The following is a 27642-nucleotide window of genomic DNA, read 5'->3' on the forward strand; positions in this document are numbered from 1 at the left end:
ACAGACTTCAGAAACCATCAAGGTTCCAACCTGGAATAGTCCCTGCCCGCATTTAAAATCTTTGGTGGTCAGATTCCACCCTTTGTTTCCCGAGTTGTGCATTTGGCAGCTCTGGAAGGTATGAAAACATATTCCACTGCAAGAAAAGTTTCAACCTGTGAACCATTAAACTCATGAGGGGAATTCTGCTGGTTGAGTGTGGGGTATGCAGCTGCTAAGGATATTGGGAAGCAATGAAGAAGGAAAAGTTATTTAACCTACTTCACATCTTCATTCTAAGCTTCTCTGATTGCTCATCAAGTTTACCCAGTGACTGGTTAATTCATAGAGACAGGAAGATGCCATAGTTTCCTGTGTTTAATTAACCAGTCTCTGTTAGAGTAAGGACAATGGAGACACAGCTTGAGATACTAGGACAGATTTACCTGGAACAGAATTACCTGGAAAGACTCAGCAGGTCTGGCAGCATCGGCGGAGAAGAAAAGAGTTGACGTTTCGAGTCCTCATAACCCTTCAACAAAACTAGTTTTTATCTTTGAGATACTAGGATATCATTTACTAAAATTAACTTTGTTTTCAACCAGATCATTGTTGCTCTATTTAGCTTAAGGGACCATCCCAGGTGAAAAGCATGAACATTCCTTAATTGATTCTGTTTTTAAATTCTATTGTTTTTTTCTAAAATTACATTTTAAGTCAGCCTGGCACGTCGGTGAATGATAAGGAGAAGGCTGCAATGTGAATTGTTAATTTTAAATTCATTCTTTTTTTTCACTTGCTTGTAAAATGCAGCAGTTTGTTGCGAACTTCAAAGGGATGAAATAAGATAACATAAAAGACATTGACAACAAACTTCATACCTTAGCTCTGTCACACAGCCAGAACCCTTTCAATTAACAGGATTTTAAAATCCTCTAAACTTGCAAGGAATGCACTTTTCTGCAGACCTGTAAGCTTACTGGAACAGTTTTGAGAATGGATGTCACGTATGTGAACTGGGTCCATTCAAAGTCACCAAGCATTTATGATCATACCACTCAGCTTTGGGAATTGGACTTTTTCTGTGGAAGGTGTTAATCTAAATTAAATATTAAAGGTGCTGAATATAAACTTACAACTGACACTCACTTGCAAAGCTATTAGGTTGGCTGTCACATCAAGTATTTTATTGTAAGCACTTTGGTTGTGTTAGAAATGTACATGTCAAGTCAAATAAATATCCAGAAAAAAAGATCAGCAGTTCTAGAAAGAACAGTTGAAAGTGTTTTGCCAATCTCAATAATCGATCTTACACTCAATTACTCAAGGTTCAAGTGAGTTACAAGTGTAGGGCTGGCCTAATGCTTTCTCTCTACTTCTTATTGAATAGCTTTCCTATGCTGTTGTCAACATCTGTGAAGAACAGTCTGTCAGTGAGCAATAATTACTGCTGATGACTTCTTCAGCATTCCGGCTTCAATGAAGCAAAGAATTAAATTTTGATGAAGTAGTTCCCTGTTTTGAAAATATTCATGATTTAAGATTGCCATTTTAGAACCAGTTTTCCAAGATCCTCTAGCTCAGCTGCCTGTATTGATCCCGTTGCCTGTATCGATCCCGCTGCCTGTATCGATCCCACTACCAGACTCTTTTATGAGTCGGCCAAATGACAGAAAGTGAAAGCTGCTGTGCGGCAGGAGGTAAACAAAAGCTGGGAATTCATTGTGTTCACACTAAACAGCCAGCACAATTCTTTGTTCAACATGATTGTTGACAATAGCACAGTTTTCGAATATATTTAAATGCCATGGTGTTTTCGATTGAGAACAATTCATGTGCAGCCATTGATAGGCTTCAGGTTAAGCAAGTTCATGTATCATCAGGCCTCCGCAGAACAGTATTCACTCCATATTTATTTATTAAGAGGAATAATTGTGCGCGCCAACAAAATATATATTTCTGATATGGAAAAATTATTTTACTTTTAAAAGTATTTAAAATAGGTTTTAATCACGTATTTTTTAACATGTTTATTTATAAATAGAGGTATTGAGTGCAGAAGGTCAAACCTTCATAAATCACCACTGAGAGGTCTCAGCCAGAGGATTGTGCCCTGGCCTGAGCACCACACTTTAGGAAGGATGTTGAAGCCTTGGAGAGGGTGGGGAGAAGATTTACTAGAATGATTCTAGGGATAAAAGACTTCAGTTACATAGAGAAACTGGACTTCTCTTTAGAGGAGAGAACATAATGACCTGAATTTTTCCCTTGTCGGGCATGTGCGATCAATGGGCCTGGGAGTGGTCAGGAAAAGGGCCCTCGTCCACCATTTCATGCTGGCTGGATAGTTAATGGCCAACCAGTGTGAAATATGCACTGAAAATCTCAGCGCTGCTGGGGTGGGGGTAGGAAGAGGGCAGGCGATGATGTCACTGTGGGTGTGGGTGAGGCTCTAAGAGAGAGTTCCCTGAAGGCAGACAGCTGCATCCGGGAGCTGCAGACCTGCAGATGACAAAATAAGGCATAAAAAAGATGGAAAAAATGTCCATGCAGCACAATCAAGCACCTGAAAGCATAAAAATGCTCTCCCCGGATATTTATTTTTATTTTCTCTCCCAATGGAGATTCCATCCCGCCCTTGGATGAGGTTTGATGAAAAATGTAAAAGGCCGCCTGGCTGATTGGCCTGTCTGTCAACTGTAAGGTTAGCCAGACCATGAAAAATTTCGGGTGAGCGATGACATTGGGACGCTCACTCGGCATCACCTTGAGCGATTTTACACCCAACCAGGCCGGGTATGTGCCTGCCTGTGGGGTGTAAAATTCTGCCCAATGGGAAGGTTTAATAGAAGTGCTCAAATTTGATAGAATGTAGAAACTCAGTTTCCACTGGCACAGACGTGGGTATCCAGAGGAGACAGATTTAAAACAATTGAAAAAAAGCCAGTGGGAGATAAGGAGAATTTTTAACACAGCGAGTTGTTGTGATGTGGAAGGCGCTGCCTGAAAGGTCGGGACAAGCAGATTCAATCATAACTTTCAAAACAGAACTGGACAAATAGCTGAAGAGGTAAAATCTGCAGGGTTATAGGGAAAAAAGCAGGAAACAGGACTAATTGGATAGCTCTTTCAAAGATCTGGCAAACACATGCTGGGCCGAATGGCTGTAAGATTCTATGGTTATCAAATTGGTCCATTAATTTGGAATAAAAACTTGCTTATTTCCAAATTATACATACAACAACCATACTAGGGTATTAATCCAATCCCAAAACAATTGGTGAAATATGAAACTCGACACTAATATTTTTCTTGACAATGGATTTATTCACAGAATACAACATTCTATATGCCTGTTTCTTACCAACAAACCAATGTCCCAGCAGTCTCCCTTTATACTCTTTTGTGTACCAATAGAAGAAAATAAACAAATTAACAAATAAACTAATTAATTGACAGCTCTTTAAAGGAACCAATCTGTCTTTATATTCTTTTGAGAACACCTTTAACAAATTGGCAAATTAACAAATAAACAAATCAAGTTAAAGTGACAGCCCTGTAAGAGGGCATTGTATCAAAGGAGAAAATATTTAAAGGAGCCTTATCAAATAAAATGAAAATGTTGTTTTGGGTGCTCCAGCACCCATGGTGCCCACCAGTCGCAGAAGGCAGTCTTATCTTTATAAACGCTCTAGGCAAGGAAGTAAACAATGCCCTTCACCTCTGTATCTTCACAATATAATTAACGTAACATTAACACTTGGGACTGCTGTCAATTGGGAAGTTAAAAGCAAGAACAGCAGTCAACTAGAACTGAACTGTGGAACAAATCATTGACTGGAACAGTATAAATGTGTTTTCACAATATAAATGGAAAACAGAATAGATTGGAGCATATAGTAGGCAATGTTTATTCATTCACCAAACTCAGGCATCACTGGCCAGGCCAGCATTTATTGCCCTTCCCTGATAGCCATTGAACTGAGCGGGTTGTTAAACCATTTCAGAGAACAGCTAAGAGCCAAGCACACTATTGTGGACCTGGAGTCACATACAAGCCCAACCAGGTAAGGGAAATAAATGTAATTTCCTGTGATAAAGTGGCTGTGGTCCAATGAGCACTTCCTGTGTGAAGAAATTTCTTGCAAACTCTCTCTTTATTCTCTTAGTGACCATTTGAAATTGTTAACCTCTCATTACTGGCTCTCCAAACATAGGAAGTAACTAACTAGAGGTCACTCTGTGAATATCCTTTGTAACTTTTTCTGCTGCTGCTTGGACTGATGTTCCACTATAATGGGCAGGAGGAGGCAAGCATTCCACACTGGAAGTGTGTTGCCTGCCACATTAAGTTCAATTTGGAGGCTTCCTTTACTTACTCCTGAAGATGGCATTAGGCCCTTTACATGTGTGATCAAGGGACCTAACTCCTAACTAAGGCCCCTTCTGTAAGATTGGTTTGTCCTGTGACATGTGGGCTGCATTCATGAAAATTAGCCCTAGAAATCACCAACATTTTATAATTCTATAAAATGTAGCTGTTCCTGTTCACATGATCTCAGGCAAATATACAAACTGTTTGTTTGTCTTGTCATTAATTTGGGTTTATTGGTTTCAGATGTGCACAAGTTCTGGGAGGATCATTTGACTGGAGAACAAATGAGATTATTGGGCAAGAATGTTGGAACGTTCAGTTCATAATGTTCTGGTTTGTAATTATAAAATCTAAAACACAATTCTCCAATCCCTGATCAGACAGACATTTCAAAATTTGTTCAAAAGCTGATGAGGTGAATTGAGTAGCAAAGCCACTGGACATGGCATTGGCTAAATATAATCAAACTAGGTTTTCAATATTTATATTTCAGTTCCTAATGAGAAATAGCTGTTATTGAGCAGGAGCAGTCAATGATTTATGGGCTTTCTCCCAATTCCCTTTGGTTTAGTTGCCTGTTTAGAAGAATCTGAAACTCATTTTCAAGAGTGTTCCATATGATATCATCGTTTCAAAAGGCAGTATTTCTGTTAACTGAACAGTTAATTTTACTTTACAGAACCATTTTTGCTGTAATCATTTTATCAATATGAAGATTGTGTTGCTCAGTTGGCATTTGAAGTGGAGAGTTACTCTATGGTTCAGGAATTTAAATGGGCAATGTTTTTTTAGGGGTAGATGATAGGAAACATGTGAAACTTTAATCCATCCTTTTCATTCATAACCCTCAGTAACCTGAGTTACATAGAAAAGGAATCATAAATCAATCTCATTGTTATTATTTGATGGAATATTGTTTCAGGGTGAAACTTTGAATAATATCCAACTTTAAAGAGTGAGGGTATATGGGAGCCAGCAATGCTATTACACTCTACCCTTAACAAACAACCAATGTTTTAAACATTGTGAAAACAGAATTACCTGGAAAACCTCAACAGGTCTGGCAGCATCGGCGGAGAAGAAAAGAGTTGACATTTCGAGTCCTCATGACCCTTCAACAGAACTTGAGTGAGTCCAAGAAAGGAAAGGGGTGAAATATAAGCTGGCTTAAGGTGTGTGGTGGGGCGGGTGGGGGGGGGGGGGGGGTGGGGGAGGAGCGGGGGGTGGTTGGGGGGGCGGAGAGAGAGAGAGAAGTGGAGGGGGTTGGTGTGGTTGTAGGGACAAACAAGCAGTAATAGAAGCAGATCATCAAAAGATGTCACCAACATCATGTTTGTCCCTACAACCACACCCCCCCTCCACTTCTCTCTCTCTCTCTCCACCCAACACCCCCCCCCCCCACCCCCCCCCTCCACCCCCGCCCCCACACACCTTAAATCAGCTTATATTTCACCCCTTTCTTGGACTCACTCAAGTTCTGTCGAAGGCTCATGGTCATGAGGACTCGAAACGTCAACTCTTTTCTTCTCCGCCGATGCTGCCAGACCTGCTGAGTTTTTCCAGGTAATTCTGTTTTTGTTTTGGATTTCCAGCATCCGTAGTTTTTTTGTTTTTATTTTTGTTTTTATTTTTTTGTTTTTAAACATTGTGACCAGTTTCCAGATATACAAGGTGTGATGGCCAAATTCTAATGCAGCCAATAAAACTAACAGGTGAGACAGGGTAGTGAAGCCATGGGACTTACTGGTGTCTGGGTCTTTCAAGAATATATAGTGAGAATCATCTGTAAAATAGATATTCAAAGAATCAAAGATTTGCTTCATTTATTGGCAGGATAAATTTACCAGAAGACCTTTAGTGGAGTAAAACCATTTTTGAAGTGTTTGAACAGAATGACCTTTAATTTTCTAAGTTTATTAGTGATAAAAATTAGCGTCCTAATGATCTAGTTCAGATGTTTATCTATAACAACGCTGCTGTTTTCCACACTCATTGGGCAGAATTTTTCAGTTGGAATGTGGGGTTGGGCCCGACACGCCAACGTGTAAAATGACGCATGATGACATCGGGTGTGTGTCCCGACATCATCACGCTGCCTCGCGATGTTTCGTTTAGCAGGCGTGTGCCGGAGTCGGTTGAACACCCTCCAATATTTAAATAGTCTATTAAGGCCATTCAGGAAGTAATTAAGGTCATTGTTTATGCTGCCTGTTGAACCTTAAGGCTGTCGGGCAGGTGAAAGGGTGTTTTAGGAAACCTCATCCTAAAGCTTTTATTAAATAAATTTTAAAAATTTATGAAATGTGAAAATATGTCCCATCTCACTTGATACAGTCACTTGGGGAGAAATGTTTAAATAAAGTTTTGAGCCATTTGTTTGAAAACCGCTTCAATCTCCCAGAGTCAGCATCATGCCTTAGGGAGATTGAAGTACTCCTTTGCATGGGTGCACGCTGGCCCCAACTCTCCCTCCTCTCCCCACCTACACAGGCAGCGCTGAGCGCTGTGGCTCGCATATTACACTGGTTGGGCCTTACTTGTCTTGCCTGTGTAAAATGGTGGCGCGGAGCCGATCGCAGACGGTGGTCAGCTCCGCTCCCATTGAGCCCACCCCGTCAACTGAAAAACTCAGGCCACTGTTTCTAAGCCCCCCTCCTCACTTGACCAGGTTCGCTGTCATTGATGGACACAGCGTACCCTAATTACTTTCTTAGGCAGTAACTCCGCAGTTGGTTTTATGAAGTGAAAGGACCTCAGCTGATTCGGGTGACAAAGCAGACCCGATTTGTAGCCCTACTTGATCTGATCCTGCTGTCCTTCAGTGGGATGTAAATTTAACCTGTTATTTATAGAAGGTTTGTGGGATATCTGCCAGAAAGTTCAACTTTAAATATACAAATTGAGCTCCTATGCTATCATCAGAGGCAATGTGGTTGACTCTTAACTGGCCATGGAAATGGCCAAGCAAGCCACACAGTCGTATCAAACTGTTACAGAGAAGTTGAAAAGGAATGAACCGGACAGACCACCCAGCACCAGAATCAACAACGGGACACCATTACCCGACGACACTGCAGAGTCCTCCTCACGGACTTGTGGGGACTTTTGTCAAGTTTGGGAGAGCTGTTCCAAAGACTAGTCAAGCATTAGCCTGACATTGACATACTCAGAATCATATCTTATCATCGCTTACAGATACTGTCCCAGACACCACCATCACTGCCCCTGGGCATGTCCTGTCTTATCAGCAGAACAGACTCAGCAAAGGTGGTGGCACAGTGGTATACAGTCAGGAGGAAGTTGCCCTGGGAGTCCTCAACATCGACTCTGGACCTTAGGAAGTCTCATGGCATCAGGTCAAACATGGGCAAGGAAACCTCCTGCTGATTACCACGTACCGCCCTCCCTCAGCTGTTGAATCAGTGCTCCTCCATATTGAACATTACTTGGAGGAAGCACTGAGGGTGGCAAGGGTACAGATGTACTCTGGGTGGGGGACTTCAATGTCCATCATCAAGAGTAGCTCGGTAGCACCACTATGACAGAACTGACCAAGTCCTGAAGGACATAGCTGCTAGACTGGGTATGCAGCAGACAGTGAGGGAACCAACAAGAGGGAAAACATACTTGATCTCATCCTCATCCACCTACCCATCGTAGATGCACCTGACTATGACAGTTTTGGGAGGAATGTAGAGATGAAGTCTTGACTTCACATTGATGAGACCCTCCATCGTGTTTTATGAGACGACCACCATGCTAAATGGGATAGATTCAGGACAGGCATCCATGAGGCACTGTGGGCCATCAGCAGTTGCAGAACTGTTTTGACCACAGTCTGCAGTCTTATAGCGGGAAATCCCCCACTCTACCAGTACCACCAAGCTGGGCAATCAACCTTGGTGCAATGAGGTGTGCAGGAGAGCATACCAGGAGCAGCACCAGGCATAGCTAGAAATGAAATGCCGACCTGGTAAAGCTACAACATGGGACTACGTGCATGCTAAACAATGGAAGCAGTGTATGGTAGATAGAACTAACCATAACCAGTGGATCAAATCAAAGCCTGAAGACCTGTCATATGCAGTCGAGTATGGCGATGGACAATAAACAATTAACTGGAGGGGAAGGCTCCACCAACATCCCCAACAACCCAGTACGGTCAGTGCAAAAGACAAGGCTGAAGCATTAGCAATCGTCTTCAGTCAGAACTGAATAGATGATCCATTGCAGCCTAACTGTGCCCCAACATTGATTTAGAAAGTCTCTGCCTCTTTTAAAAAGAAAGACATGATGGGAAAAATCTATTCTCAATAATGCTATGAAACAAATGGTTAATTTAAAATTTCTCCCCTGGCTGTTTTAACGGTGGTATTAAATCCATTTATCTTAATCAGCTAAAATAGCAGATAGGTGCTTAATATAAGCACATTACACACACGTATAATTACACAACAGCAATTTTTACCCTCTTCTGTAGTCTTTCAAATACAGTATCAATGTAAGCCAACAAATATTAATGTTAATAAGATTCTGAATTTGGAACAAAGTTTTAAACATCAGAAAGTATTAACCACATTGTTCTACTTAAAGAAGGCTTTGAAATAAATGAAATTTCTGTAGTTTATATTTGCCTTAATTTAGTTCCTAAGATTCAGCACTAAAAATGGCCAAAGAATCATCTTTGCAAATGCTGCTTTATAGAAAACATGTGGGAGGTAAATCCTTCCTTTAAACCTAGGCAACTGGTCTATGCAGAAATAAATCACTGATTATTCTTGGGAAAGCATTATTAACATTAAACGATTGAGTAATCTATCAGAAAAAAGACTTTGAAGAATATCCTGCTCTGAAGTATAGGGTTTGCATGATTCAGTGCTGATGTCAACCTCTGCCTTCAGGAGATAGACAGAGCCTGTGCTTCCACTACAGGTCACTTTCATGACAAATTCTGACCTACCCGTAGCACGTCCTCTAACGAAAGCAGCATAAACTAATCCAGGAAAGAAAAGCATGATTCATTCATTCAGTGGCATCTTGGCCTGTCAGTGCAAATCATTTGGTGAGAGGTGTTTGGAAAAGGAATATCAAAATGTTAATTTGGCATTTTCGTGCCGTTCATAGGCATAAGACAATTTGATCTGGTTCAAAGAAATATCTTACAGGTTAATTGTACTGAATTAATTGGGTTCACATACTCTGAAGTTTAGAAGGAGGACAGGTGATCTCATTGAAACCTACAAGATTTTGAAGGGGTTTGACAGGGTCGACACTGAGAGGGTGTTTCTCCTGGCCGGGGAAATCTAGAACACAGGGACACAGTCTCAGGATAAGGGGCTGAACATTTAGGGCTGAGCTGAGGAGATATTACTTCACTCAAAAGGTTGTAAATCTTTGGAATTCTGTACCCCAAAGGTTTCCATGGTTGAATACATTTAAAGCTGGGAGAGACAGGTTTTTGGTCCCTCAGGGAATCCATGGATATGGGGAGTGGGCAGGAAAATGGAGTTGGAGCCCAAGATCAGCCATGATCGTATTGACTGATGGAGTCAGCTCAGCAGGCCTGATCGTCAACTGCTCCTATTTCTTAAGTTCTGATTATAATGACTCAACGGAGCAGACAGGTTTCAATAAGAAACAAATAAACCTAATTACTGCGAGCTTTTCAGGTGCTACACGCTCGATCAGGACTCTTATCGGGAAGCCCCACTCCCAGATTGCCCACAATTAGGGCTCATTGGTCGGAGCCTCCCAGAACATCATGTGACCCTGGACAGACAGCGGGAGAGGCTTTACCTTCAGTTACTACACTTATGTTCTTAAATGAAACAGGAGTCTAATCTCTGGATGCAGTAATGATTAGGCTACAGTATGTCATGAAGCCCTTAGCAAAGTCCGCTCAAATTTTGAACCTCAACAAAGGTATCTTATTAGCTCTAATACAATATTATGACAGTCCTCTCCTTGTTGTTTGAATCTCTGGGCCCTTCTCTATAATATAAAAAGTACTGATACATATTCCAGCCCTATCATTTGCAAACTTCAAACCAATAATTATTCTGCTCATTCCTACCCTGAGAGATCCATTCCTGGTGGCATCACAACCATTCAAACTGTGTCAGATGAAGCCATTGAATGGACTGTTAACCTTAACATCGACCTTCCCCAGCCATACAAACATAAATCCTTTGCATCTGTTCTTGACCTGAGATCTTTTACCCAGGGGATAAAGCTTTTAATAATGTGACAGTCTAGGATTAACCTTCTGTTTGGCCCACACTACAGACTGCAGAATTACACACCCCCAGCCTGATTTTCTGTCCATGAATTTTAATGATTGGAAGGTTGAGTTGAGAGCAGATTTCCTCCTGGCATCTTATGGCAGCAGATTGGAGGCATTTGCCCAGGAGTTCCAGATGGCCAATTCTGTTTGGAGATTTAATTTCATTTAGTTATAACCAGCTGTCAATTGAAGTATCTTTTTTACATTTGCAGGGCCGAATTTTCAAGTTGGAATCTCAACAGCTTGAGTATGGCCGAAACAAATGTCCCTTTGACCCAAGCAAGTCGTGTGTCTCGACTTTGGTTGGTAAGTATATCTTAGAAAATGGTGAAAGTAGTGACAGGCTTCAGTTGCCAATCTTGATTCTAACTGGCGAACAGAATTTAAAATTGCCCAAAAATTAATGGAGCTTTAAAATAATTTCTCAAGAACGGCCAGTTGAAATGGGAATTATAGCCTATATTTTCTGAGCCCCATCAGCATTGAGGTGCCTTGTCAGTGGTGATGTCTTTGTAGACTTTGCTGGAAAGGTCAGCATGTATTGTCCATCCTTTATGTCCTGAGAATATGCTGGTGCGTCACCTTCTTGACCTGCTGCAAACGTGCACTGATTTGATACAACTGATGGGATTACTGGGCTGTTTCACTTAGAAGTCAACCATCTTGGTTTGGTACAGTAGTCACAATGTCGTCAAATAGCAGGTTTCCTTTTCTAATGCTTCTATCTGTGTCATAAATGGTCTATGAGTGGAATTTAAAGTAGGCGGATTGGGGGCCAATGTCCACCACCAGAAGTGGGGGCATCCCCACTGACCCGATCTCTGGGAGCTCTGAGGGAATTAAGTCACTGATAGCAGGAACCCAGTTGCCAGGGCTCCCGTCTCCATGGTGGGTGGGGGGGAGTGGGGGTACACTCCTTCCCCCGCACCCCCGCCCCCCCCCCCAACACCAAGCAGGGATGGAAATTCTGCCCCGAAAGCTGCCAGCCAATCAGAGCGAGCTGCTCTGCCAGTACACTTTGGCCTCTACCAGGGTACATTGTGGGTTTTGTGGAGAAAGGTAAGTCACAGCGGGATTAGGGTAACCCGCAAGGGAGGGGAGGGGAATCGGACAAATGGCAGAGGATGGCTCTCAATGGCCTCCTCCTTTCCCAATGCTGGGTCCCTTGATCAAGCATCGAGTGCCTGAATGGCTTTGCCACATAACAATACCCCGCCGCCTGCTGCTTCAATACCAGCAGCATTGGAATGAGCGTTAATCACTCCCTTAAGAGTCTCATATGGCATCCAGCTGGGAAGGTCACATGTAAACCTGCCGATCCGGTCTTAAACGGTGGGTGGGGGGGAAGCAAGGAGGTGGTGAAGTCCTCACCCCTCACCCTCCCACCCAATTAAACAGCCTCCCCGGCCTCAGAACTCACCTCCGGAAGAGCATTAAATTCTGCTCTGTGACTCTAAAGGACAGTAGCGATCAAATTAGTTTTTTGACAATCTGCATGATCATTTTTAGGAACGACCGAATTCAGAGCAGGAGTCGGCAACTCGGCCCCTCAAGCCTACTTCCCCATTCATTAAGATCTTGGCTGATCTGATTGTTTGCCAACTGCCAACAATTTTTTATTTACAGATTTTTAAAAACATTTTCAAAGCTGAATTAAAATTCTTAAACTGCCAAACTGAGATTTTAAGCTCATATTTCCTGACTTATTGTTCCAGGCCTGTGAGATTAACGACAACACTATATTTAAATTAAGGGAAATGCTGGGAGATTGGTTGATCGATGGGATACAATTGTTCAGCCAACTTCGCTTGTTCCTAAAAATATTCTTGTCCCATTTTTCTGTAAAGTACAATTTGCATTCTGTGAATTGTTTCTGTTCCAATACGAATGTGTTCTAACACTAAAGATTCTTGCCAGACAGCAAACAGCTAGTGACAGTTAAGCCTTTTGGGTTTGCTGAGTCATTTCAGTCTGCGCTCCTCCCATTTTTTCAGTAAAGTAACAATTTCAACTCTATCTTTATCAGACTCCTCCTTTCATCACTTAGTGCATGTGTGCAGTTGCGTGTGTGTGTGTGTGTCTGTTTGCAGTGTGTCCTTACCTAAGAAAGGATATACTTGCCATAGAGGGAGAGCAGCGAAGGTTTTCCGGACTGATTCCTAGAATGGCCGGATTGTCGTATGAGGAGAGGTTGGGCCGACTAGACTTGTATTCACTGGATGTGAGAAGAATGAGAGGGGATCTCATTGAAACATATAAAATGCTGACAGGGCTGGACAGACTGGATGCAGGGATGATGTTTCCTCTGGCTGGGGTGGGTCTAGAACAGGGGGTCACAGTCTCAGGATATCGGATAGGCCATTTAGGACTGAGATGAGGAGAAACTTCTTCACTCAGAGTGTTTCTGGAGGGGGAAGTGTGTGTGTGGCAGGGCCTTTAGGAGGATCCTTCCTCCATCACACCCATCTCACTGTTCCGAGCATTTTCAGTGCAGCCTGCTGGGGTTCGCTTTCAGTTGTCCATCTGGGGTGACCTGCATTTCCACCCACCCACTGACCACACTCCCATGCAGCACCTGTGCCCGTCCAGCATGAGGCTCTGCTCACTTTCAATTTCACAAGCTAAGGTTGTGAAGGCTGGATGTGGGGAGGCAAGCTAAGGGCAGAAGGAGTCTCAGCCTTTTGGCTAAGATCAAGTGGAGTGAAATGATGGCTATAACCAGTCGAACCCCAAACCATGGGGTACGTAACAGCGTTCGGGTGGCGGTGAAGGACAGCGAAGGATGAGCACCCATGGATCGGGCTTTCTTCATCAAGCTGATCCTGTTGCAGTCGTGTGTTGAATCTGCGGAGATCTACTCCCTGCAGGACTTCCTCAGCGCTGGATACTTCGACGTGACCTTCAGGAATGTTGCTGCCTGCGTCCAGTTCCTGAAGGTGTTCGAGGAGAAGAGAGACCAGCCGCAGGTGAGGATCCTGATGGTGGAGCCGCTCTTTGCTCTGCTGTTGCGACGGGACTGTGTGGTGACCGTGCATCTCTACAACCCCCACGTCCCTGTCACCGCCGTGCTCACCTTCCTCGCCAGGTACGTCGACAAGGTTGGGAGATGCACCGAGATTAGAGACACCTTTGGGATTTGGACAAGCAAACGTCAAGTCAAGGTCACCGTCAAGACCGATGGTAAGGGAGCCATCCTGAACCCTCCTTCCAGCTTCGCTATTGGGGGAAGCCGTGTCTACCTTGTCTACGCTGGGCAGCCCAAACTTTGTCACTCATGTGGCAAGTCTGGTCATGTGGTGGCCAACTGCAGCACCACCCTCTGTAAGAACTGCAAACAGGAAGGGCACCAGACAAAGGACTGTAAACAGACTAAGAGCTGCAACCTGTGTGGTGAGGCAAGTCACCTCTACAGGACCTGCCCCAAACACTGCCTCACTTATGCACAGGCAGCCAAAGCCAACGAGGGGGAAGCAGATGAAATGCTTCGTGTCACTACTACCAAGGACACTTACAACACTGCAACCACCATGGCCCCCAGTGAGAACAATGGGACAAAGGAAGACACAGAGAGAAACAAAATGGAGGAAAAAATTGAGGCAGCAGACAGCCAATCAACAGCACTGCCCCCTGATCCTTCCACTCCTCAGGGGATCGAATCAATGGAAGAGGAACCATCAGGGGGAGTGGCAGCTGGTGAAGAGGACCAAAAGGAAGAATGGGCTAAGAATGGACCAAGCCACTTCCCAGACGAGTGGCAAGAGGCGTCTCCCATCCAACACGGATGACAAGGGCAGCAGCTCTTCGGACAAAGATGTACCAGGGCAGCACCTACAGAAGTAACGGCAAAGCTCCAGGGAGTTGGAGGACAAGACACCCAAGCTCCAGAACATTGGAGACAATGAGGAGACCAGCGCACCCCAACATCGCCCACAACCCGAAGAGGCCAGTGTACACCAGCCCCAGGGATCTGGGAGCAGTGAGGCGCTCAGCGCACCCCAGCTCCAGGAATCTGGGAGCAGTGAGGCGCTCAGCGCACCCCAGCTCTGGGAAGCCGGGAGCAGCAACGCCCCAGAGGGGGAGAGGATTGGAGAAGCTTCTCCAACAGAGAACAATTCAAAGCTCGTTCCTTGCAAGAACCCCCAGATGCCACCCGAGCAGAACATCTCCAATGGGGAGGTTCAGGACAGTTTCCTCAGCCCATCCAAAGTGAGGCAATTTGTGAACACTATGGGTATGCAGGAGCAGACCAAAGGCCTGGGACTCTCAGAGACAACAGGTTTGGTAAGAGACTAAAAGCTTTAAAAACGGGGATAAAGATTGTATCCATAAAGGTGTGTAGCATTAAATCTACTACGCGATGTGTTGCGAGCTTGGACTACCTTGCCAAGGTCAAAGCTGACCTGTTGTTTGTGCAGGAGTGTGCGATACCGCACCTCAGCTCCTACAGGCAATGGTCACGATGGTGGTCACATGGGCCATCGATCTGGTCGGGAGGAAACGACTCTCGTTCCTCCGGCCTGGGGATTCTGCTGCAGGGAGGCAGCTTCACCGTCTCCCAGGTTAAGGAGGTGGTGGGTGAGCGCCTCCTCGTAGCAGACGTAATGTACAAGAACGCTCCACTCCGGTTAATTAACATGTACGCCCTGGCACAAGGGGCTGAGCGGCTGGAGGTTTTTCAGCAGCTCCTACTGCTGCTGGCAACCTCCCGGCCGGTCATTCTGGGCGGTGACTTCAACTGCATCATCGATGCGGCTGGACGATCCGGCAGGGCCGACAGCAGATTGGACGCTACGTCCAGATCCCTGATGGAAACAGTAAAGGATGCTAAGCTGCACGATGTCTTCAGCAACCCTGCAGACGGAGCGCAGCGTAGATACACCTGGTCGCGGCCTGACAGGTCCGTCTGTTCCAGGATAGACTTCCTGTTTGTGTCCCGTGCATTCGCAGTCAGATCCACCAACATCAAGCCGGTGTTCTTCTCTCACCACTGCCTCCTACTGGCTGACTGTCATTTAGAGGAAGACCAGAGGGCTGGCAGGGGGGCATGGAAGCTAAACGTGCAACTGCTGACCCCAGAGAACATTGAGGAGCTCAAGAGGGATTACAAAGGTTGGAGAACCGGGAAACCCCTCTTCAAATCCCTGACACACTGGTGGGAAGTGATCAAGGGAAACATCAAGAGGTTTTTCATCCTCAAAGGTGTCCAGAAAGCTAGAAAGGAACAGAGGGAAATGTTCCAACTCCAGAAAAACATGCAGAATCTGCTCCGGTTGCAGTCGATGGGGGTCGATGTCAAGGAGGAACTCCAAGAGGTGAAGAGCCAGCAAGCCTCGCTCTTTGCCTCGGAGGCCTCCAAGATCATCTTCCGATCCAGAGTCCGCTCCGTGGAGCAGGATGAGACGTGTTCACGTTTATTCTTCCAAAAGATACACAGAGAGAGCTCTGTGATCAGCAGCCTGAAAGAAGAAGACAGCTCAGTAAATTCATCGCAATCTAATGTTTTGACATCATTTTGACAGTCTGACATCAGCAAATCCTTTTATGCCGGATTGTATGACGTGACGCCCACAGACAGCACAGCCTCCCAGTCCTTCCTGTGGTCTATCACGGAGGTCTTAGACGACAGTACATGGGAGAGTCTGGACAAACCACTAACTCCTGATGAACTGACTATGGCCCTTGAGTCCTTCGAGAAGAGTAAGACTCCCAGAAGAGACGGCTTACCGGCTGAGTTGTATTCGACTCTGTGGGATTGGATCAGCCCAGACCTGCTAGAAGTGTACGAGAGTATGCTCCTGGCTGGCAGCATGTCAGAATCCATGAGGAAAGGCATCATCACCCTCATCTACAAGCACAAGGAAGAAAGGGAGGAAATTAGAAATTGGCGACCCATTTCACTGCTGAATGTGGACTATAAGATTCTCTCCAAGGTCATCGCCAGTCGGCTCAAGACCTGGAGGACAGAGGTGTCTCCCCGACAATGAGGACAGTGAAGGGGATTGAGCTGACGAGGGCCAGAATGTTGCGGATACATATGCAGGGGGCACTGCAGGGGTACAACATGACAGGCCCGGAATAATCTGATCACTCCAAGCTGACAAGATATTTCCTTTACAACTTGATTTTCTATCCTCTGCTGGCTCAAAGGTACCAGCTCCTTTTTGGTTACAGACACTATACTTTTCTCTAAGGTACTTTGATTTATGATAGCTGAATTAAGTTACCACTTAATGTCTGCACTGCTGGTGTTTGATCCTTTGCTTGTACCAAACTGTGCTGAGATACAGAGCCCTGCTGCTAAATGCACACATTAGAACCTGCAAAACATTCCATTCTCCCGTGATCTAGAGAACCTGGAGGTAGAATTGAGGTTTTTCCCAAGCTTTCACAAAGTTCGTGTGCATGTCAACTTGGAAGCAATGTGAAATCTAACCTCAGCAAGTATGCACCCATGTCACCCTCACACCTGCCCCCAACATGGGGCAGCGCTTGCAGAACCAGATATCTGGGTCCACAGGGAGGAGCAGCATGAGAACTTCATTTGGCCCCTCGAGGTTGCTGCTCCGTGCAGATTGATCAGGGAAGATAATGCTCCTGCCGTCCAATTGCCACTTACCCTCAGTAAACCCATTTCCCTTGACACCTTTATCAAGCTGAAAATGTTGAGGTAACTTTGGAGTCCACTCACTGAGAGTGCCCCACCTGCATTATCGGTTGTTGAGTAGCAACCACTGTGGATCCTCCAATTGTAAAGTCCCTTACAAGTCTCAGTCTTAGTTGGTCCTAGTATTAGTGTGAGACCATGATCCATCATTGTAAACGCCCCAACCAAGGTAGCGTTTTTCTTGCATGGAACCCTGCAGGGGCCTGTTAGAGCTGCTGATGCTTCATGTGGACAGCCTCACAGCCCTTTACACGGTCCAGCACACAGACCCATTAACACTCTCTCTCCTCATGGAGTAAGGCACCGGTCCTTCAAAATGTCTAATGCACTTTGGTGGCAAACCCTTAATGCGAGGTCTACTGCCACCCTTCACAAGGAGTCGAGCAGGTCACACAAATCTCCATGTGAGATCTGACTAAGGCTTCAGTCAACTGCACACACACCTCTTTAATCGTACACTCAACCCCTCTTGCAGTCAAGGCTAACTTGCTTGTTGCCTTCTTACTTGTCGCCTTCACCCCCATGTTAGCTCAAAATGACAAATCACCAAGGAAACCATTAACAATTGGATGTGTCCACCAGACATGTAGGACAGCCTCTGGTTTTCTACTGTTAAGACAGTGTAGAGCTTCACTCTCTCACTCCTGAAACTGCATCTACCGTGTTCCTCGCCACTCACATAGTATGGTTAACTCTCTTTGAGTACTCCTTGGACCCACACCTCACATCAGGGCAAGAGCAGCAGGAGCTGCAATGACCACACTGAACACTCTGTGCAGACATTATTCTCACAGCACAGAACATGGTGAGCTACAAGTAATGGTTTACAAGATATGTGTTCAGGCCGCACACTCACAAATGATGGCCAGTGCTTCACCACGCACATGTGGGATTATTGAATAATCACTAAGTTGATGATGTGAGAGAAGTGAATCTATAGGAGCTCACTCTCGGACTCTGATGGGGGCCCAAATTCCACACCCTTAAATGCCCGCGACAATTGAAGAAAATAACAGCAAGATGGAATCAACTTCCAAACTGTGCAAGTGAACAGATATTTACAAGTGGCAAAAGTATATCCAATGGTCATACTCCTATGTCTCCTGTGGGCCTTCAGAACTGCTCGATCTTTCTTTTCCTATCACTATGTCTAGGGGCTTCCCTGACATCCACAGCTAAGGTGGGGACAGCCAGCTGACTGCTATGCCCTGTTGACTGTGGTGAAGTTGGTGGTCTGCTAAGGGTCTCCTGATCAGGTGCAGGTGCCCCCTCCTCAGCCTTACTGGGCTGAATTACTGGGGAGGTGATGGGGTCACTGGTGAGGGGAGGGGAGTGGCAGGGCACCCTTGGAATGAAGCCTGGCTGGCGCTGCAGTTTCCTGTGGGTGCCTGGTGGCATTTTCCTGACTCCTTAGGGCACCTGGAGGGAGGTTGAAGTGCCCCATCACCCTCTTGCCTAGCCACTGCTGCACTGCACCCATTGCTAGAGCGATGGAACGCAGCTCCGAGCGCATATCCAGCAGCTGCCGTGTGCTCTGTTACACCTGGGTGACCAAGGCGGCCATCACCCTTTCCATGGGGACAGCCAAGTGCTCACATGCTGGAGACACAACAGCAGACAGAACATGGACAGACTCCTCCAACCATCGGTCCAGTCTGCACATGGCCTCTGGCATCTCTGCCTGATGTTCCCCTGTCTGGCTTTACATCTCCATCAGGTCTCTTAGGGCCAAGTCCAGAGGCTAGTCATCCACATGGGGCTGAGCAGAGGCCTGGTCTCCAGCAGTCCCCCGAGTGTCAGTGACCTCGGCTGTCAGTGACCCATGTCAGTGATGTGCTCACCAGATTGTGACCCTGAGCCTACTCTAGAATGTGCATCCCCCGAGGTGAATGTATCTGCGCTGGTGGAGCGTACAGGTGAACATTGTGACGATGCATCTTCTAAGACATCATCCTCAGAGGTGGGGTAGGGTCTGGTTCAGCAGCTGGTCTCCCTGTGGGCCTCCCCCTTTTCTTTCCAGTACCTGGAATGGAGGAAAGAAAGGTTTGGTGGGTACCTAAGTAATGTCTCACTCTGTGGGTGCATCTGACAACTGCAGACTGGAGGCATCCTCACTGGCTTCCTGGGGGAGACCTATCTCACCTTCAGCACAGGCCCAGTCCTGCTCCTCCCCAGCTAGCTCAGAGACCTCCTCCTCGAGTGGGGTGAGGATTCGAATATGGAGCAGGACTGCCTCCAGTCTTGGCCCCCTCCCTTCTATTGTGACAGTTCTTGCCCTGCAGATAGAGAGAAGGATTGTTTGTCATCCCTATGGGTACATGAGCAGTTTAGGAGCATGTGTGCCTATGGCAGTTCCTGAGCGCTCCCCAGTAAGTCATTAACAAGCCGGATGCCCGGCAACTGGTAGAAGATTGAGAGCGAGAAGTGGCTGCCACACATTCAGTGCCCATGTCCCTTCTGCTGCTGAGTCCCACAACCCAGACCCCTCTCTGACGTCCCTGTGCGCTCACACACTTACACTGCCTGATGCCCTTCTGAGTGTCCGTTTGCAGTGAGTAGATGGTGGCACTTAGCCTGGCAGAGCTCAGCAGACCATTCACCCTCTGCCTGCACTGCTGGGCAGTTCTGGTGTGGGCCCCATGGGAGCTAACCACTGCTACAACCTCTGCCCAGGCCATGGTTTGATGGGAGGGCCTCTTGCTGCCACCCCTGGGAAACAGCATCTCCCACCTGTCCCGGACAGTCTGGAGGAGAGCCTGCTGGGAGCTTCACTAAACTGTGGGGCCAGACGTCGTCTGGTCTGTGACGTCCTGGTCTCGACAAGATCTGGATCTCCTAGCCTGCAGTGACTGGACAGTTGTCTGGGTACCCTTTACACATGGTGCCCGGACCTTTGACCCCATGAGGTAACAACAGGGACAGCGACTTCCTGCCTGCTCCCACCACGAGACTCAGCGAGCTCTTTGTGGATGCATATGTAATGAGCTAAACAGCGCAAGGTCACATGGGGTCAGCCGACCCGACCCCAGCAGAAATAACTCCCACTTCCACACCCCCCACCAAACATAGACTCCAGAAGGAAAGATTCGCCCTATATATCTGTATCTGTTTATCTAATAATCTGTGAGTATCTATAACTCAGAATGTTGCATAATATAGCCAGTTCCAGTGTAACAATCAGAGCTTTGTGTTGTATATGGATCTATGAATCCTAGAAATATTTGTTCAAATCTGTTTATATGAATTGGCAGCAAAATTAAGAAAGCTGTTCATGCATCAGTAACAATTTGTTTCGTATCTAGTTTCACACATGAGCGGGTCCAATTTTAATTCTGCCTTAGTGGCTGTGTTTCAAATTATTCCCCATAACCGACTCTAGTAAGGCATTACTCCGGATGAAGTATTCTATTCAATATGTACTGGATTTTCATCAAGGGGACAGAAAGTGGGAATCAGGAAATTTCCCAAATCTGCTATGTGTTTCCGTGCTGGAGGTGGCCGTCTAATCCATTTTCTTGTCAGGGAGGCCGACCAGGGTATGAGGGTCCAAGGTGGGTCCAATGGAGGTAAGCAGAGGGTGAGGCCATCAGGTTAAAGGCCTTTTGCTGGGACATTGGCCCAGCTGTATTCATGTTTATCGCATCCTCAAGCCCTCACCTTTCACTCCACCCCCCTCATGCCCCATCCTTGCCCTTACCCAGCTCCATGCCCACTCAAGTACACAGACAATGAGCTATATAATAACACTGGCAATTCTTAAAAACGTTAATGAGATTGTTTATTTTAATCATTCAAAAGTTCCTTTGAAAAATATTGCCCCCTCATAACTTAGCGTGAAGTTTTCAATCAAACACAGGTAGTGAATTTTCCACTGAATAATCCTTTAATCTACTTCTTAATCTTAATCATGTCCAAATAAATGCACCAACACTGAAAAACAACTTCAAAGAAAAATAAAGTTACTATAATCTCATAAAACTGTCAATTAAACAAGACTGGCTATCCCCTTTATAACTGTGTAAACAAACTGTTTCCAGACTGAGTCTATTAGTCTAATATAAAGGCAAAATACTGCAGATTCTGGAAATCTGAAAAGTAAAATCCTGGAAAAACTCAGCAGGTCGGATAGCATCTGTGGAGAGAAAGACAGAGTTAAGGTTTCGAGTCTGTATGACTCTTCTTCATTTGAAGACTTGAAACGTTAACTCTGTCTTTCTTTCCGCAGATGCTGTCAGACCTGCTGAGTTTTTCCAGAATTCTTTGTTTTTGTTTGAGTCTATTAGTCATTCTTGGAGCTCAACAAGCATTCCTAATGAAGCCAACTGGAGAAACAGATATCTGGCCATCTGTTCAGCCCCCTTCTGTTGATACTGTTCAATTCCTGATAGATTTTTAGCCCCCGACACCAGAGGAGGGTCCCCCATGGTTCAAGACTTGTCTGAGAAGCCACAAATCACACTTCCTGCAAGAGCCAGCCCAGCACCATCAAAATGATGGGAACTGTGAAGTGTCTACCCCACAATGGAGTCAGGAAAGGTGGGAGTGCTTTGCATAAACTCATTACCCACTCTCTTATCCTGCGCTGGAAAAATGACCAGAAATGGAAATGGGGGTGGGAATCCTGAAATTGGGTCCCGCCCACCATTTTTAAAGTCCTTCCAACACAAGTGGTAGCATGAAATTCTGATTCTATATGTCCATTACTGATTGAAGGTGGTTCCACATCAGTTTTTATTCTCTTCCTCAGGCTTTGACAGCTTGAATCTCTGAATGATAGATTTTTTTTAAAGCTTTGGAACATCTATTGTCCTAACAATACCATCTGCATATTTAAATTCCCCCAGACTGTCTTTGTTGAAGAAGGCTGCCCTTCCCCTGCCCCCCTGCCCTCCTGCCCTCCTGCCCTCCCCCCTGCCCTCCCCCTGCTCTCCTGCCCTCCCCCTGCCCTCCTGCCTGTCATGTCCACCCACTATGGTTTCCATTTACAACACTTTTGCATCCTTCGGTGGCAGAATTCCAGGGGCTGCCGAGGCTGCGTTTGAATTGGCCACTGGGTCACCATTAGACCCGGCGGGTATCATGCCCCCACTCACCCCTGGTGCACATTCCAGGCTGCGTATCACGCTGGGAGGGCCTTAACTGGCCCATCCATGTAAATTCACGGAGCACTGCCGATCGCGGGCGACAGCCGACTTCCCCACCACCCCTGCCCGCTGTTCCCACACACCAAGGGTAAAATTCTGCCCATAGTGACTTCTCTCTGTTTTCTGTTTTCTTTGTATATATTTTGTGTAATGTTCTTCTTGGCAGAGAAAGGTACAAAACAAAATCTAAAATAGTTTTGATCTCCAGATTATGGCTAAGTTAGATTTTTAACCGCTTTTTGGTTGGCAGAATGTTGAAAGGTTGCTGACTGAAATTCAGGCATTCAATATATTATTGTGCACATATTCAGCTGGTTTGTTAATCTCTATGGAAGGAGCTAAACCTTTCATCCCACCTTCAGCAGAGAAGAGATTGTTAAATGATTATGGGCTGGATATTCCCTGAGTCGGGATAGCTAGGGGGCCCTTTGAAAATGGCAGCCAGGATCCAATTCCAGGATTCCTGATCCCATTTCTGGGGTTTTCAATTATTGGGAGCACCTTTAAAAGGCCTGGGCTGGTTGGTTCGGGAGTCTACACCCTGCGCTTCTGACCTGACCAGCTACATTGTGGGGATAGGCATCACTTAAAAAAACTATAGAAATGACATATTTCAAGAATCACATGGATGGGAAACTGAACTGTGGGCACTCATCGAGTCTGATTGGACTGTATTAGAATTATTTTCCATTAAATAAAGCAATGAATACTTGCACAGCGATATCTTTGTAACTATGTCTGAAGTAACAATATCAATTAAAAGTCATTTTTGATTCATTTCACATTCCCAAGTCTCTTCATCTATGGGATACCAAACCTCAGGGGGATTGGAAATTTACGGGGAAAAGCTTTCCCCCTATTGGGGGGGGGGATGTGCGAGAGAGAGTGTGCTTCCAATTGGTGTCACCAATTAAGGCCCACCCACCATGACGTGCACCAGTAAGCGCTGCGCGCAAAACTGCGCACAGATCTCCCTGAGGCTAAGTGCTGCCTCAGGGAGATCGCTTCAGAATTAAAAGTTTTAATACAAGTGATAAAAAGACTTCTCTGACATGTCCCTTCATGTGACACTCTCACATGATTTGGGACATGTCCATAACTTTTACTGAAAGATCGGATAAAAATTTAAATATCCTCATGAACCCTCATCCTGCCCATGGATGAGGTTTGATGCTTTTTCTGAAGCCCGCCAGGGCTCCCAGCCTGCCCACCGACCCTAAGGTTGGATGGGCAGGTCCATTAATGGCCTTAATTAGTTTCTCAGTGGCCTTAATAGGCCGTTGACAGGTCAGCGGGGGCACAGCTGACTCCGCTGCACCCCTGCCAACCTGAAAATGGAAATCACATGGGGTGACATCGGGAGTTCCGCCCAGCGTCATCCCGCATCATTTTACACCTTGGTGAGCAGGCCCTGCCCCCTCTCGCCGACCGGGAGATCCTGCCCATGGTTTTCCTCAGTTTTCTGGAAAGATCAAATATTTGTGTGTGTGTCAGAACAGCGATCCAACTGCTCGAGACAGGGATGAGAGCACATTGAAACTCCCATTCCCTTCCCTTACTGTCCATAATCAGTGTGTTATTGAAAAGGAAGATGTGGGTGTTTCTTAACCTCTGAGCATATGAAGAATCTGAATAACCAGCAGTAAACTTTTTGTGAGTTTAAATTAAGAGGATTATTTATTTACACATTCACGCTGCAAATCTAACACTATGGGCAGAATCATCCCAGATTTGTAAGTATAGCAGCAGGTTTGAAATAAGCCATTTTACCTGCCAGCCACAATAACAGGTTTTCATGCCATATCGAGCCATTCCCAGCATTTTCCACCTCACTATTAATGCATTCATGGGAAACAGGCCTGATCGCTCGCAGAGCAGCCTCTGGTTCATTCAGTAATCCGGGCCCCATATTTAAAGGGTGCCCCTGCAGGGAGCTACCTCTCTCTGAGGCATCGGAAGCTGCTGCAAAGTCACGGCTGCCAAAGGGAGGAAACATGCTGCCCCCAGATTTACTGATGCTGCCCTCAGGCACCTACTGGATGCAGTGGAGGCCCCACCATGAAGCCCTCCCAACCTCCATTCTGGGCATAGATCAGCAAGCAAGGTCACCAATCCAAGATGGGAGGCAGTGGCAGCGATGGTTAGCACCAACACCCTTCAAAAGAGGACAGCCACCCAGTGCTGAAAGAGGATGAATGATCTCCTCTGTTCCGCCAGGGTAAGTCGCTTTCCTCATCACTCCCAACTCACACACTCACAAACCCATCACACACCCACACGGCCCTCGCTCACTGCCAGTGCAAGGGACATCACCATTCACACTCTCACACACACCTTCATCTGCCCTGCAGATCCTGTCCTCATCCCATCCCTGGCATCACTCACCACCCACACATGCCAGGCATCCTGCTTACACTCTCTCCATTTGTCTCATACAGGACCAGCTGGCATACTATAAAAGGGAGAGGTCACAGACTGATGGAGGAATGTCCGACATCAAGCTCCTCACGGACTTTGGAAACATAGCCATCCAGCTGGCTGTCGAGGATCTGGACCGGTCCTGTGCTGACGCTGAGGTTGGCGGTGCCCTACCAAGTGAGGATAGAGCAGTGCAACAACTATCAGATAACCATGCTGTGAGTCAGTTCCGCTGCAATGCACTAATTATCTCTCTTTGCTCTCACAGGCACATCTGGGAAGCAGCTGAGGGGGGTCCACTACCCAGGCCCTTGACTCAAACCCCAAAGACACTTCAGAAGAAGAATCTGATGACACTCTAATTGAAGTCCCATCACAGCATTCACCCACACCCTCCACCAACGCAGAGACCCAGAACTCAGTGGGACTGAGCTTTAGAGTAGTCTCAGGGTCACAATCTGGTGAGCACATCGCACTGCCTAATCCACAACAGGTGGCAGCAGAGACTTCCCAGGTTTCCGGCACTTGGAGGGCTGCTGGAGACCAGAAATCTGCTGAATCTGAGTCAGATGATGAGCCTCTGGACTCAGTCATTCCTCAGTTGCTGGATCTGCAAAGTCAAGTTCAGGAACATCAGGAAGGGACGTTCCCTGCACACCTCAGATTGCGATGGAGAAGTCCGTCCGCCTTCAGACTGGGGTGATAGTGCACGCATTGCAACACACCGAGGTCAACTCTGGCAGAATGGTGGCTGCTATGGAGACCTTGTTCCAGGACATTGGTCCTGCACTGTTATGCAGGCTGAACTCTATTGCTGACACAAAAACAGAATTACCTGGAAAAACTCAGCAGGTCTGGCAGCATCGGCGGAGAAGAAAAGAGTTGACGTTTCGAGTCCTCATGACCCTTCGACAAAACTAGTTCTGTTGAAGGGTCAGTAGGACTCGAAACATCAACTCTTTTCTTCTCCGCCGATGCTGCCAGACCTGCTGAGTTTTTCCAGGTAATTCTGTTTTTGTTTTGGATTTCCAGCATCTGCAGTTTTCTTGTTTTTATCCATTGCTGACACCATGGTTAACCTCCAACAGTGTCAATGCAAGATGGGTGTGGGACAGCTCGGTCTTACTCCAGTTACCCCTTCTTCTCTATGAGTCAACCAGGGGTAATTGGGCACCCATAGGAAGAAAGATCAGCAGGTGCACACCCCGGGGTCATCCACCCAGGTGACTCCTGGAATGTCTGGCCCATTCGAATCCCCTCTTCCTGTGACCTCAGCAGCTCCAGCTCCACAGGCCAAGGAAGGTGTCACTGCCACACAGCAGGACCCTGAAAGCAGGCCGGGGTCCTCCAAATCTGGCCCCTCCAGAGGACGCCCGCCAAGGTCATCACAGACAGGGCGTCTCAGTCAGCAGGCTGCCCCCACCTCCACCTCCACCTCCACTGTCCGGGGAGCACCAAGACATAGCGGCAGGGTTAGGAAGGTTAAGTAAAAGTAGTTGCACAGTTGGGGCATGAGTGTTGATCACTTGTACATATTGTTCACTATTGTCAATTAACTCTTAAGAATATTACCCTGCCTATGTCTCCTTGTTCTGATCAGCAGTGAACGTGTCACTCAGATGTGAAACCTTGGTTCCTGCACAAGATAAAGGCAGGTGTCTCAGTCCAGGGCCTCTTCCCTGTGCAGTGTGTAACCTTCAGACCAAAGTGATGGTCCAGCCTCACACTCCCTGGACACATTAGTGATGCCTGCACCACGATGGTGCTGGTCATTGTTGCCAGAATGTAGTGGGCAGGTGACACAGAGTTCCATCATTCTCTCTGTGTGCTCTCAGTACCTTTGTCATCATCCTCCATGAACCTTGTGGCTATGAGAGCCTTCCAACCGTGCTTGCCTCGTCTGGTCACTGCGATGGCCTCATCATCGGCACCCTTGCCTTCGGGGACCTCCTCACCATCACCCTCTTGAACATCCTCCTCATCGGAGGATATGTGCAGCTCCTCCATCTCCTCCTCAGCCAGGTCCTCTCCCTGCTGCAGCGCCAGGTTGTATAGCACACAGCAAGCGACGATGATGCCCCACACCCTCTGGGGACTGTATTTCAATGCTTCACCTGGACCTGTCATAGAAACATAGAAACTAGGAGCAGGAGTAGGCCATTCAGCCCTTCGAGCCTGCTCCGCCATTCATTATGATCATGGCTGATCATCCAACTCAATAACCTGCTCCCGCTTTCTCCCCACATCCTTTGATCCCTTTCACCCCAAGAACTATATCTAACTCCTTCTTGAAAACATACAATGTTTTGGTCTCAACTACTTTCTGTGGTAATGAATTCCACAGGCTCACCACTCTCTGGGTGAAGAAATTTCTCCTCATCTCAGTCCTAAATAGTGTACCCCGTATCCTCAGTCTGTGACCCCTGGTTCTAGATCCCCCACCATCGGGAACATCCTTCCTGCATCTACCCTGTCTAGTCCTGTTAGAATTTTATAGGTTTCTATGAGATCCCCCCTCATTCTTCTGAACTCCAGCAAATATAATCCTAACCGACTCAAACTCTCCTCATATGTCAGTCCCGCCATCCCAGGAATCAGTCTGGTAAACCTTCACTGCACTCCCTCTACAGCAAGTACATCCTTCCTCAGATAGGGAGACTAAAACTGCGTACAATATTCCAGCTGTGGTCTCACCAAGGCCCTGTACAATTGCAGCAAGACTTCCCTGTTCCTATACTCGAATCCTCTGGCTATGAAGGCCAACATACCATTTGTCTTC

At 46.4% G+C, this 27642-nt stretch overlaps 1 protein-coding gene across 1 annotated transcript in view; it reads left to right on the forward strand.

Moving 5' to 3' along the window:
• LOC121286167 (semaphorin-3E-like) overlaps positions 1–27642 on the forward strand; it is a 214951-nt gene that overhangs the window by 65524 nt on the left and 121785 nt on the right. The window contains exon 5 of the mRNA XM_041203146.1: positions 10850–10943. Within this exon, the coding sequence (XP_041059080.1) occupies positions 10850–10943 (94 nt within the window). The remainder of the gene's footprint in view (positions 1–10849; positions 10944–27642) is intronic.

Source organism: Carcharodon carcharias, chromosome 13 (genome assembly GCF_017639515.1).
Source record: "Carcharodon carcharias isolate sCarCar2 chromosome 13, sCarCar2.pri, whole genome shotgun sequence".
Classification (NCBI taxonomy): Eukaryota; Metazoa; Chordata; class Chondrichthyes; order Lamniformes; family Lamnidae; genus Carcharodon; species Carcharodon carcharias.